At 33.7% G+C, this 14,747-nt stretch overlaps 1 protein-coding gene across 1 annotated transcript in view; it reads right to left on the bottom strand.

Moving 5' to 3' along the window:
- The window catches only part of LRRIQ1 (leucine rich repeats and IQ motif containing 1), a 110,325-nt gene that overhangs the window by 37,370 nt on the left and 58,208 nt on the right, over positions 1-14,747 (bottom strand). Inside the window, exons 18-22 of the mRNA XM_034063056.1 lie at positions 14,273-14,362; positions 13,468-13,589; positions 12,111-12,206; positions 11,682-11,767; positions 3,579-3,680 (exon numbers count right to left, since the gene is read on the bottom strand). Of these exons, the coding sequence (XP_033918947.1) occupies positions 3,579-3,680; positions 11,682-11,767; positions 12,111-12,206; positions 13,468-13,589; positions 14,273-14,362 (496 nt within the window). The remainder of the gene's footprint in view (positions 1-3,578; positions 3,681-11,681; positions 11,768-12,110; positions 12,207-13,467; positions 13,590-14,272; positions 14,363-14,747) is intronic.

The raw sequence follows: 14,747 nt of genomic DNA, 5'->3' as shown, positions 1-14,747 counted from the left end.
ATTAAAATTGTAAGCAGGCATATTTTGTTTGTCAACCAACTGACACTAACTGAAACTCAACAACCAGGGTGGAAGCATAAACTTATCACACCAAAAAAACCCCACAGTGTAGTATATGTAATTCCAGGGAACATCCAGCAAATCATCAGAAGTGAAAGTAGATTAAGGCAGGCCTTCATCTGTCTTCAGGTTATTGATTAGGCTATAGTTTCTTAAGAGAAGCAGTAAACACATATTTATACTTTATAACCTACTGAAGTTAATGTCATAATATATAAGCATGATTCAAAAATATTATTTATTTAAATTATCGTTTTAATGAATCTGTATTAGATAATAACCACACGTATTAACTTCATTTTAAAGATATTGAAACAGCACATAGACAGAAGGCATTAGGATTACAAAACACACGTTGATACTACAAATTACACCAGCGAGTAATTGTTCATTATTTACTTTCCTTTCTAAATACAGAAACAAAAAATCGTAAGTGCTATGTAATGTATGCATATTGACAGATACACATATACACACACACATATACACGAATACACATTTAATTATGCTCCCATGGTTTGTGCCTTCACATACTGCTTGTACTTTTAAATGGTAAATTCTTGCCTGTTGGAACATTTCCTCATGCTGTTGGTGAAGCGTATAATACAAAGGGGTTTGTCTCCAACTAAATTCTGTATACTATTGTGATACAAATGTGAAATAATGGTCCCCTCTGGGGATTTTTATAACATCAGTGAGTAAGGCTCTTCTAAAATGTAATAAAATTTTATGATGTCTCTCCAATTTTAAAAAAGTATATTCCTACAATGTGTGTGCCAGATTAGAGATATGTGAATTGTCCCATGGGATTAAAGTTATGCACAGGTTTTCAAAATTGGATACCAACATTTCACATATTAGCTCATCACAACTTTTATAACAGGAATAGAGTTGAATATAGAATCAATACTGTGTCCTCACTATGTTTAGATACTCTTTTACAGATGCAGTGTTCCTGCAGGATACAACACTGCCAATATGATGCAGTAGTTTAGATGAGAAAGTAATTTACAACAGAATATAACCTTTGCCTCTGAAATACACAAGCAACACACATTAAACTTATTCCTTTCCACTCTTTATTTTTATACCTCTCGTTTTTTACTTCTTTTTGTCTTATTTTTTTTTAAAGACAAGCTAAAGACACAGGGAAGACAAAAGACATTCATCTTACTTTTTAACTAGATTACCTCTTAAATATTCACTACCATGACATGTTCCAGTTTGAAAATCTAAAACTGTTCTAATTGTTTCACTTCCGAGGGCATCCCCTTTCAAAAGTAGTGATTCTGTTATTTAACAGATAACATATGTGTACTTGCTGTTGATGCTATGGTTTCTCCCCCCATTTCACAATTTAAAGAAATAAAGCAGGAATATTTAGAACATGTCTTTTATTTATTTAATTTTTTTATTTGTAATTTATCTAGTAGTTTATGAAGAAGATAGATTGGAATTCAGATTTTCTACCAGAGCAGTGACTACCAGTCTGTGAAGGTAAAAGGGCTTGAATGGAGGAAGTTTATTTCCACCATGCAATGGACTGGTCTGTGTTCTCTCTTGACTTAAAATACAGTGTCCACAAGATTTATGGATACAGAGTGAAAACATTCCACCTTCTTGTTACAGAAAGAACTCCCATCGGAGAACAGACCCAAAGAAATCTATTCCAGGCAAAAGAGGAAGAAATGGTCAAAAGGTGAGAGAGAGGAAATGGGAAACAAGCTTTTCTGTGAGTGAGGGAAGAAATGACAGATAACACAATGCTGAAATTATCATGCATGTGCTTTGCTTTGTAGTAGGTAACAGGCAAAGTGTTACCAAATTCTAAATTTAAACTCTTAGTTTGGTCTGATGGTATCTCACATACACATAAATAAATGATCTGTGTTCCTCTCAGAGTTCTAAATCACAACCTAGCTTTTTCTAGCCATACCATCTGCAATAGCAATACTTCAGGTAGGAGAATTTTATATTCTGATCCAACAGAAGAGTATTGCTCATCTTGAAGGATTAGCAGATTGCATATGAGCACCCAGTAAAAGATGGAAAAAAAAAAAAATCTATTAGCTGGCCAAAGGAACCCAGTGGTCCCTGAAATGAAAGATAAACAAGAGTGCCACTACAGTGCTCGCCTTTTGATCTCTCATCTGCTATGGTACCTTCTCTCCATGTATTACAAAAATAATTTCACTAATATTTAGGACGCATACATTGGCTTTTCCAATATCTCCAGACAGGAACAGATAAACTGATGGCAGAAAAGCTAGGCTAAACCTATAATGACTTTAGGGTATTGAGCCTGTGATCAAGCTTGATATGGTTTTGAACAGTCATGCTACTGCTTGTAAGCTTAGGACATTCAGTGTTTTATACGTAGTCAGCATGTTCTATTCAGTATATGATGCACTCTGGCATATAAGCATAGCCACAGCAACAGATATGAGATACTGGGAATACTAAATCAGTCACATATATACAGATTATATTCTAGGTGAATTTATGCTTAGATCCAAGGAAAATAATAGTGCAAACATTTTTCCTCTTCAGAATTTACCAAGAGTTGCTTCCAACCAAATCTGAGCATGTACTCATGAATGTGAGGCAAATCTAGATTTTCATACAGCTAGGTTAACTGACCAAATTCAGTTCAGGTACATTCAGGTTGATTGCACACCTGTCTCAGGTTCTAATTTTTATTTTCATTCAGTGAATATTAATGCAGCATTATTTTAAATTTTACTTTGTAGGCTTGGGAAAAAAATCAGACAGCATATGGATACTTCTTTGAAAAGACAGAAGGACAGAAGAGACAACTCTCTGAACACACTGAGTTGCAAAAGTAATCAAAACAGTGAAAAAAAAATGCCTCCAGAGATGTTCAGCTTCTTAGAACAAGAGCATTTTCAGTAGAATTAGCTTTATTCTAATTATACTGAAATCGAAGAGGGTTTTAAAATTATTTTCAACAGTAAAGGAGCTACACCAGTGTTTAAATGCTTTTGGAAGGTCAGTTTTATATTTACATGCTGGAGATTATTTTCTTGTCTTCTGTCAAATAATGGGTTTTAGGGAATATTTATGAAAGTACTTTCCTAAAAACATGTTAATGATTATCAGGAATTAATGGATAGCTTGAGAAAAGATGACAAAGAGATGAAGAATTTGAAGTGGCATTTCATTTTGAAAATTTTATTTTAGTGTTTTGCATTTTATATGTTTTTGACATGTTTTTATGTTTTTATAATGATTATTTTTATGATGAAAATGTAATAATAATAAATAAGTTATGTACCAGTTTATTATGAATTAATCGCTAGGAGCACCCTCACCCTCCCTGATGAACAGAAATTGGAATGTTTCACTGCTGTAACTTGAGATACTCAGGAAAAGATAAGGACCTTAAACTCTTGACTTCTTCTATTTGTGCATATTGTTTTACATTTCAAGTAGGCTTGCTTAAAACACATTAAAAGATAAAAACGCTTATATGCATAAAGTGAAATACTTGTTCATACCTTCAAAGTAACTAGCATTTATAGGCTGTGTCTTCCTCAGTGGTTTCACATGGAGATGTTTATTTTCATTGTTTTTGAACAACGCCAGTCTCACAGCTGGGTCTAGATGACAAGAACAAGTTAAAATCAAAGGTCAGACCTGGCTCATTCATTCCTTCAAGCAGTTTTTCACCTTTTAGCCACTTAATAAATGAAAATACCTTTAAAAGTAGGTTTTATATTCACAAAGGATTACACTTTCTAAAATAAAGCAACATGTGCAACTGAGAATCAAAGTCACTATTTCACAGGATTTTAACACCATTGATCTTTTAGCTATCTCATCTCCAAATTAAATTCTAAAGCATATATTTCCAGAAAATATTTTTAAAAATATGTTTTCAAATCTTGAAATTAAAGCAGAAATATTGACTGAATATATGCCAAGCACTGTTTCTAAAAGCTGTGGTTCAGAATTATTCAGCAGTATAAATCAAGTCATTTACACCCAAAAAATGTTAACAAGAGGCAGATTATTTTTTTGAGGCTAAACTTGAAGATAACAAACGAACCTTCTTGCATGTGCCATCCATACTGAAATAAAAAAGTCAAAAGTCTATAGACTCATCTATATGACACCGTATGAATTCTTAGTTTCGTAACTGTTATTTCAAAAATTCTCCAAAGAAGCAAAGACGAGCACAGAATTGTGTATAAATCTAGATAATACATATTACTAAACTGGAAAAAAAAGCTTAATTAACAAAAGTTAAACTAATGTGAAACCACCCAAGTCACGAAAGGCAATTTTCATACATTATTTCTGATGTGAAGGGAGTATTATTTGCTTGACATAGAAGAAATATAGGAGTTTAAGGGAAACAGTAGGTTAGAAAGAATGCGAAAATTTTATGCACAGCACAGAATAAACCAGCCATTTATTAGAAAAAGAAAAAAAAAAACAAACAAAAGGATTTAGAAGAATGTAGAAACAAAACCAGATACTTAATGATGAGCAAAAGTATATATAGGGTTGTGAAGCTATGGCACTGAGCATATTATGAGTAATGGAAAGCCAAAGGAAAAATCAAAGAAATATGTTTCTCATGGTTAAAAGAAGAAGACAATAGCAAAAGCAGACAAATACACTCTCAGGAATATCTGAGAAACAATGAGGCAGAAGGTTGTCTACAGAGGTGACTACAAAGTGTCAGAAAAGGGTAGACACTAATAAAACTAAAGAAGGAATACAGCAGCAGAACATAGCAAGAAAGTACATACGGCAAGGAAATAATCTAAATTTCCACAAAGAGTGTAACTGTAACAGAAATGAATATGTGAGACATTGCCAGAAGAGATAGAGCAGGAAAAGAGAGGAAATTGAAAAACTCAATAAGCATTGAGGCAGAATAAATTTACATGGCTATTTATAGCTGACGCTTCATTTTGAGTTTTTTACAAGGCCAGGCTGGTGTTTATTGAAAACGTTTGTAGGAGTATCTTTAATTCTGCAGCAAAGTAAGTAGTTTTTTTTGCTGTTTCCTTACCTATGGAAAGAAAGGATACTAATGCCCTGTTAAGTCAATGGGCAATTTCTTGCACAGTTTAACCCCAATTTACAAAGTTTTTTTTTTTACTAGACCTCTGTATTTGCAGTAGATGCTTCAGGTATAAACTAATGGTATATAAAGGCATACTAGGAACTCCACTGTTTTTCAGAGAATGCTCTCTTGACACAAGCAAGACAACAAGCTGAGTGAAGATCTTTAATGAGTGTGGATACTTTTAAGAGATAATGCATTGACAAAACACATCAAACTGCTACATATCCTTGGTCAGCCGACATTGTAGCAGCATTTGGTTGACAGAATGCTCTTAATGGGGCTAATCGAAGTAGCAAAATACAAAGCAGCAAACTTGAAAATTTTAATTCAATTCCTTTAACGAAGGAATCGTAGAAAACACAGGTGGGAATAATTCTTCCCAAGGCAGAATCAGAGATACATTTTCTTACTTCAAATTGTCTAGTAGAGCATCTCTCATCTTGTTGTATGATGATTATTCCAGATTAACCCAGAGGATATCAGATTTAAAGTAATTTTAACACCTTTTACTGCACAATTTGTAAATTCAATGAAACAAGCTAAGAATCACAATAAATAATGATTAGCTCCATTAGTTTTAAAGGCAGATTATAAGAATGATTCTGATAATGGGATCACTTTATTCACAAACTGGATTGCCAGGTCTGTAGATATTTTTTCTTTGCACAGATGGATGAAGTAGGCCTATATTGCCATGCCACCCAGCTTAAAAAAAATTTGTAACAACCTAGTGTTCTTAAGGGTAGTAAATGTTTGAGGCACTAGATCACAGTAAGATTTGGGCCAAAATAATACTGAGTAGTAATACATTATATTTTAAAAGTTCTCACTGAAATTTTAAGTAACAGAAGTTATAAAAATATTTTAAGTAAAGTATGAATTAGTACTGCATTTTCTATAGTGGTGAAATACATAGCCATACATGTACTATACATGGACAAAAATGTTCAGAGCAAATTTTTTTCTAATTGCAATTTTTTCAACATGCAGCATTCAGTGTTGATACAACAGTATCAATAAAAGGACTTCTAACTTCTATTATATACTGGTTCCCATATGTACTATATAACTAGGTTTATACTAATTATGAAGTCAGTGTTTTCCTTCAACAGAAGAACAAAAACAAAGTGAAAAAAAATAAAACTTCAACAAAGTGCAATTGAGGCTTTCCAAACTATTTTTGATTAACTTAAAATAATTTCTGAAATTATACACTTCTTTTCCTGTGTGGGTCTACTAAAATATTTCCAAAATATTTTTAAAATGTCATCTTTCCTTAATCCGGCCTTCCACCAAATTCTATGAAAACTCCAACTAGTCCAAATTTAAATTGTACCAAGGACTTTTGGGTGAAGTCACGTGAAGTTATTGGTGTACACCTAGATTTTTCAAATATTTATTTGTGTGCAAGGATACCAGCAGTAAAGAAGGTCCATGGAATGGGATGACAGGGAAATGTTAGAAACTGTTCTAAGAGATTTCTATCAGAAGATTTATCTTTGAGTCTTTGCAAAATTAAGTACAGGGATTTAACACAGTGCCAGAGTACTTGAATTTGTACCTACCTTGATCACCTCAACCACTGCCTACAGCTCTTTTGTTATTAAAAATGAGTCCTTTTCTTTATCTAGTTCCAAACGTAGGCAATATCACACAGTTTATAATACTAGTGCTTTTCAGTCTCTGAGCTAGGGAAATGAACTGTATGTATGCTTTGATGACAAGCAATCAAATGTTTTAGATTTCACACAGAGAACTGTGAAAGAGTCCAGCAGTTCAAAATCATACAAAATATCTTCCTGGATTCTGGCATTCTCATTTAAATGTGGCTTACTAGACAATGATCTGCGCTGGCAGTCTAGGAACCAGGGAGGTAATTTAATGCACATTGCTTGGCTGACTCCAACTATAGAAGATAAGTTGGACAAACACAAGAAATGTTATAGAAACAATATGGAGGGAATAGTTACTGCCTGATTTGGCACCACATTTACTAAATAACTTCTTGATAATATGGAAAACTGAAAAAAATTAAATGTCATTAATTTTTGTTGTGCAATATCTGTAATTAGAAAAAACATAAACATATCTTTGTCAACTTTAGAGAGTTGACAAATCAAAGTAGCACAGAGTGACAGATACTTATCTATAAGATATTTCAATTTGTAAATCCATTTGGAAGGAAGACCATATTTTGTTCTATAACTGAACAGCAATTAGGACCTCAACTCATCCATAGCTGGAGTTCCCAGATGATACTGCTACATGAAATACACAGCAACAGAAGCAGCTTTCTTTCTGCTACTAAGGAAATATAGATCAATGGTTATTGATGTAAGGTGCAACAAGGAATAACATCCCCCACATTTTTATTCCCACTGTTGTTAATTCAACAAATCAGTATTGTATAGTCAGATCATCTGTTGTGGGGTTGTGGGTTTTGAAGGGGGTATGTTGGATTTTTTGCTGTTTGGTTTTGGGGTTTGTTTGTTTGCTTGTTTTTATATAATTATCATTGCATTGCTCTCTTAAATTCTGTAATAGAACTAAAAGTATCTGTTGACCTGTGTGAAATACCAGTGCCATTGTGTTCTGGATTTAGGAGTCAAGGCCCACTCTAGCTCCTTTTTATTTTTTTTTTAATTTTATTTTTTTAAATACCTATGTGGCAGCAAGAATTAACCATTCATGCTGTTAGTTACTGGCAAGTTTTCCTTTGGTTAGGAAATAGTTAAACAAGAAGTAGTACAGCAGTGTAGGGGAGACAAGCTGAAAGCAAGACAATGCTTCCAGCCATCTTAAAAGAAAAGTTAACTTTCATACGTTAATGTAAAATCCACAGAATCAAGAAAATTCAAAGTGAATCAAGAAACTCTGCACTGTTGTGCCAAGATATCTTTAGGAAGTTAGAATTGTTTTGAGTTACTGTACTTAAGCACAGTGAGGTGCATTAACATCTGCTGTACTTAGAGTTTGAATTAGAATTTCTATAGAATTTTCTGCAGCCATGATAAACAGGAATATTTCTGACATTATATCCATTTTACTTGGCTGCAATATTTCTGGTTTCTTGCCCACACTTTTTTGTATTATCTTACTGTAGAGTAAAATAGTTGAAGCAGACACAGCCTACATTTGGTATTGTTAAAATACAGGCCACAACTTTATTTAACTACATAAACAAGCATACGTAACTGTAGTGGATTAGGGCATAACAGCCCTTAAGGCCATTATTTGGTGGGACTAGTCTACTGCAATATAAGCATTGCCTGACTCACTCCCTATTATAAGGATATGCTACTTTAAGGTGTGTCTTGTAATAGAAACCACAGCATTCAGTGCACTTGCTAGTATTTTCCATTTTTTTTTCACTACTGAGAAGGTATGTGGCCAGACAGATGAGGTAAGATACTTCTCAGTTTCTTCTACATATCTACAGTTTAACTCTGTACTTCAGCCTGTCACTTCAGGTTTTCTTCTAGGCAATGGAGATTTGTAAGTGCTTTTACAGTGAGATGCAAGTAGCCTGTTTTTGAATTATGATTCAGGAGGAAATTTATAGCATTAAGGTGGCTATTTCTTTACACAAAAGAATGCACATGACTAACTCAGATGTGGGATTCTATATTTAACCAATTGCGCTGGAAGGAGCAAAAGTTTTAGATGGAAAATTAAAGAAAAAATTCCCACACCTGAGAATGTTAATAATTGAAGCTATTCATGACTGTCCAATACAAGTTCCGATCCAGCAGATGTCTTGACTATATTAAAGAGCAACTGTAAAACTCTTTGAATGGAAACTCATTTAACACTTAGAACTTGTGAATCTTGGGCCTAAGGCAAAGGAATTTGATAGCATATGGAAGCAGACAGAATCCTCTGACAAGCCATTTGTTCCTACAAAAACCACCAGCACCTTATCATTACCTGCAACTAAAAAGATCAGTACCACAGAATGATCAATAGCACATAAAAGATGGTTGAGATGATGCTGAAATCTTAGCATAAAAGTTATCAGTATATTTATTAATAGCTTATAATTTATTTGCATCTAGAACCTTTAGAGATGCTGTTGCTTTTCTTTTTGTCAGCCCTTAAACTGTAGTTACTGCAGTTACTACTGTAGTTATCAGTTACTACTGATGTGTAGTAAAGGATATATCATGGATAATTGCTTTTTTACACCTTATAATTCACTCTTTCAGGTGGATGCTGGCTACTTTTTTCTAGTGGGTAGCAATCCTTATCACTAACAAAATTATTTTATTGTAGGTAGCATACATTGAACTATTTTAAATCAGAAAGCTAAAAATGAAACAGTTGCAATTACACTGAGTACCTGGAAATTCAAAAGAACAGAAATAATAATACTAAAACCAAATCCTATAATATTTCATATGCAGTTTATCATAGAATCATAGAATGATTGGGGTTGTAAGGGACCTTAAAGACCATCTAGTTCCAACTCTCTTGCAGGGACTCCTACTTGACCAAGCTTCTCAAACTTCAATAAGTATAAGATATAGGAAGCTCATTTCAGAGGAGGTGAAGGTGGTAGGATGCTAATAGGTATAGAAACATTAAAAGACAATGTTGTCATCTACTTATTCAGATTAATTTCAATCTGCTTTTAAATATTAGAAGGAATAAAGTCTCTTCCAGAATTCCTTCTTCAGTAGGGTTAAACTGACAACAATGGCATAAGATTTTGAACTCTCTCTAGTTATACTGAAATTGCTGCAAGTATTCTAGCATGAGCTATATCACATGTAGATTCAAGAAAGATGCTGGCAGCCTAATGGATCCGGTTACAGTTTACTGATCTGGAGATGGCCAGCCTCCAGGATAAGGTATAGCTACCCTAATTTAAATGCTGTAAAGTTGCTCTGTTCAACCAGACCCTCAACAAGACCCTGACTTGCTCCCACCACTTCAGAGGAGGTAGCTGGTATAAAACATAATTATATACATGGAGATTCTTCCCACATGGTGACTATTAGATCAGGATAATTTTTTAGTGCAACAACTGAGTTTTAACATAAGTTTAAGATAAAAATACTTTTTTAATTGATAATGGTATACTTGGTCCACACTGATAAGTGTGCTGTATAAGCAAGAATAGTTGGCTTGATATTGTACTGAAAATTGAGCATGCAATATTTTCAGTTATATTTCTTGGTTGTAGAAATTACACTTTCTGCATAGCTGAAGAAAAGGACCGTGATTTTAATGACTGTCAGAAAACTCTACACAGCAAAATTATATATACAGGTTATTTTCGTGCTTGAGGTAAGTCAAAAAGACAAAAAAATTCTGTATGAGGTGGTGTCAAGAAGAAAATTTGAACCTGTAAAATAATTGTGCAAAAGTTTTAATTTTTTTAAAACTGGTAATATACTTTGAGAATATTCCAAGTGATACATTAGAAAGCTCAACATCCATATACCATAATGAATAATCTGAACAAACTGAATACAAACATATCCAAATAATCCATTAGAACTACAACAAAAACAGGATAGCAAATTTGATATGCTCAATCAGACATTTATGACTGGATTAATTACCACTAACATAAACCAGAGAGCATATGGAAAAAAGATGATATAACCTAATAAGCTTTTCATTAAAATATAATGCAGAGGCCACCAAACGGAACATACGTAAAAACCTTAGCTGCACACCAGCTATTTATTACTATTTTTTTTTTAGCTAACATATTAGGGCATCATGAGAAGCCATGGAGATTTAAATATATTAACTTTTACCTTTTACCCATGTTTTTCCTTTCCATAACAATAAAACATGGTTTGCTGATTACATGTCTCTTTTTCCCCCTTACTCTCCCCAATTTACATTTATTAAATCTAAATAAAAGTACATTTTCCAAACATCATTTAGAGTTAGGTCTTATTGTCAACCAGGTTCTTATATATTTGAATGTTTTCCATACTAGCAGTATTTTATTACTATTTTTAACAACATATTCCATTAACATTTGCATTACCGTATCATACTAACATGGTTCTAGAAAATGTTCATTGACGCAAGCAGTATTTGAGAGGAACGAGAAGACAATTACAGAGGAGTTGGATACATTATATCCACAGTGAATATTTAATACAAAAAAACATTATTTCATTTTATATGTATTAAGCAATCATTTTCATAAATAGTTCTTGCATAGGTCAACACTTTTAACCTGCAATTCCCACAAGAGGAAAGCATAAAAAGCACAAAATGCAGAGATATAAATTTCACATTTGGAAAAAGAGATACATGAACAAACAAACAAACAAATCTGTTTAGCATAGCTGTCAAATATTCAACTTCAGAATCCAGTGGATGTTTTTTATCACTGGAACAAATGGATTTAAACTGAGTAGTTTTTTACTGAACCCACCTTTATTCAAATGAATGTTTAACGTGTGCAAGCAAACTCTTAAGAGAAAGTAACTATTCTGAGATTTAACTACAGAAAAATTACATTAATAGAACCCTTTTTTGAACTGTTACTTACCTAAATTTTTATTACTATACTTTTTAGGCTTCATTTTACGGGCCCTCTTCAGCATTAGCTGTGCAGTAGAAATATCCTTAAAACCCCTAGGGGAAGATAATAATTTACTAAGCATTTCACATGTATTCTGTTACACCAGCTGCATATTCTTGTATAATAAACTTTTAAAAAGAATAAAAGTGCATATAGTACTTCTTATGCATGGTATGAAGCTTTATGAATTACACAGATAGCTGCAATATTTAACATTACATTATTGCAACTTACTAAGCTTCTCTCGCACACTTGTAAAAGTAATTACAATAATTTTTAATTTGGTATAGAACAGAGATTCTTGAAAAGTGGAACTTAGAAAAGGCAATCAACAAAAGCCAACTATACTGTGTATATTCTTGGAAGTCCCTATGTAAGCAAAATAGCTTAACATACCATTCTTCTGAAATTTTCTCTTCTTTTTGAGACATGAATGAAAATGTCTTTTTTTCCTTCCAGTCAGAAAGCTGTGACATTGTTCCCTTCCCTGACCTAAAAACAAAGTAAAAGAGTGGTACTAAAAAGTAGGTAAATAAGGCTCTTGGGTGACTATTTTGCAGTCATTATTATTCTACAGTTGTTTGTGCCTTTTAAAAGCACTTTTGGAGCTTGGAAATAATACAAAAAAAATCTATTTTAATACTCCAGGAAGGCTTTATCTTGGAGAGTAATAAAAGTCTGCCATCAATTTGAAATGTTTACATTTCAATTACTTGGAGCATATTTCAGTCCTTTCTCTCCAAAAGAATGCAGCTGTGTATGAAATCCCTTTTAATCTTTATCTAGTCTTAAAAATCTCTATTTCAACATCTATGTTATATGTGAAAAATATAAGTTTTATGATTTAAAGTCAAAACTAGATAAATAAAAATACATACATATATTCTTATATTCTTAATTCTGATAGGCAATGAAAAACAACAACTGAATTTAATATATTTGATTTTAACAAGTTAATACATTTTGGAATCATAGAATGGTTTGGGTTGAAAAGGACCTTAAGGATCACATGTTCCAACCGCCGCTGCCATGGGAAGGGACACCTTTCACTAGACCAAGTTGCTCAAAGCCCCATCCATCCTGGCCTTGATCAGTTCCAGGACTGGGGCAGCCACAGCTTCTTGAGGAAAACTGTTCCAGTGCCTCACCACTCACATAGTGAAGAATTTCTTCCTAATATCTAAACTAAATCTCCCCTCTTTCACTTTAAAGTCATTACCCCTTGCCCTGTTACTACACGTTCATGTAAAAAATCCCTCTGCAGATTTCTAGTAGGTCTCTTCAGGTATTGGAAGGCTGTTATAAGGTCTCCCTGGATCGCTCTTTTCTCCAGCCTGAAGAACCCCAACTCCCTTAGCTTGTCTTCACAGGAGAGGTGCTTTAGCCCTCTGACCACTTTTGTTGCCTTCCTCTAGACCCAGTTGAGTAGGTCCACATCCCTCTGGTGTTGGGAGCCTGGCAATGCTCCTTTTGATGCAGCCTAGCATACAGCTGGCTTTCTGGGCTGCAATTGCACATTGCCAGGTAGTGTTGATCTTCTCATCAACCAATGCACTAATTTTCTCCTCAGGGCTGCTCTCAATCCATTCTCCGTCCTGCCTGTATTTGTGCTTGGGATTGCCCCAGTTTTTTTAACTCCAGTAATATATAAACCAAATGTAGGAAAAGCATCAGAAAACAGCCTCAAGTTTTCCTCATTTTGATTTCTGTCAAATACAAATGAACTAAATATAAAGAAAAAAAATTAACTTACCTGCTATGAAAGCAACTATTTTCTGCTAAATATGAATGTGGGCTGTTAATGCACTCCCCAACTTCTTGTGGTGACACTGGCGAACCATTTGAATGTTCACTGGAATGTGAAGGCCTAGAATACTTATAAGCGAGAAGGAGAAAAAAAATTCTATTAATGATTCCTGCAAGTTTGAGTTTAAAATGTGCAGGTAAACCTGCACCATGCTTTGCAGAATCTGTTATCATAATAGAAAGGAGTCTTAATAGTGATATACCCATTAGACCTTACATGTGGGGACTCATTCCCTAAATATAATGAATTATACTTCTATAGGAGTCCTTTCTTTTAACTGTAGGAAATAAAACATTAGTATTACTAAGCTTGTAACAAGAAGAGATAGATCTACTAAAACAAAAGGCTAAAACTTCAAAGTTTGTCAAATAACTAGCAGATATTACGGTTTAATGACCTTTAGCTGTTCTGAAAACAGTCAGCTGTTGTCATATAATGCAGATCTTAGTTTTTTTAAAGTAGTGTGTCAACTAGCAATTCTTAATCCACTGCCAAATGTACAGATGAAGCACATCATCTTTTTTTTCTGCTACTGTGAAGTGTTGAAATAGATCCAAAATAAAGAAAAAAATAAGCAAATGAAAGAAAACCTTAAAGAAAAATTGCATCTGGAGATGAGGAGGAAGTCTGAGACTTCTAAAAGTAATTGTGTTTTTCAAGTCAATAGATTGTCATGTTAATCACCCCAGAATAGCATATCTTTAAGGAATGAATAAAGACTGAAGAGTAAGAAGTTTCTGTGACATGTTACCTTTGGCCAGTACAGCTGGTTCGAGAGCAGGAGTGTTTTTGAAGGGAAACGGGTGGAATCTAGAGTTAGCCATTCCTTCTCTAACGCAGCCTGCATGAATGAGTAAAGTTAAACTAAATAGTTTAGTCTTGATAGCTTTTTTAAAGTCTCTTAAATTGTCTTACTCACTGTTCCAAGTGTTTTCAAGTCGTATATCAGAACTGCCACCTGCAGAGCAATCACACTTAAAACACCTTTGGAGATCTGTATTATCCTTTTTTATTTTTAAAAAGTTAGATTAATAGTATTTGTGAGCTGTGGGGTTTTTTTTGGGAAGAGGCATTCAATTTTTTAGGGAATATGCATCCTCTCCTCAAATTCTTGTAATTTTATCCCAATATTGTTAATAAACCCAAGTTATTCAAAAAGACTGCCATACAAAGGCTGAATAAATACAAACCTAAGGTATTTAAAGGTCTAAAGAACATGAACAGCT

This window comes from Melopsittacus undulatus, chromosome 5 (genome assembly GCF_012275295.1).
Source record: "Melopsittacus undulatus isolate bMelUnd1 chromosome 5, bMelUnd1.mat.Z, whole genome shotgun sequence".
NCBI lineage: Eukaryota > Metazoa > Chordata > Aves > Psittaciformes > Psittaculidae > Melopsittacus > Melopsittacus undulatus.
The sequence above is the reverse complement of the archived record's forward strand: the minus strand, read 5'-3'. Positions and strand labels throughout refer to the sequence as shown.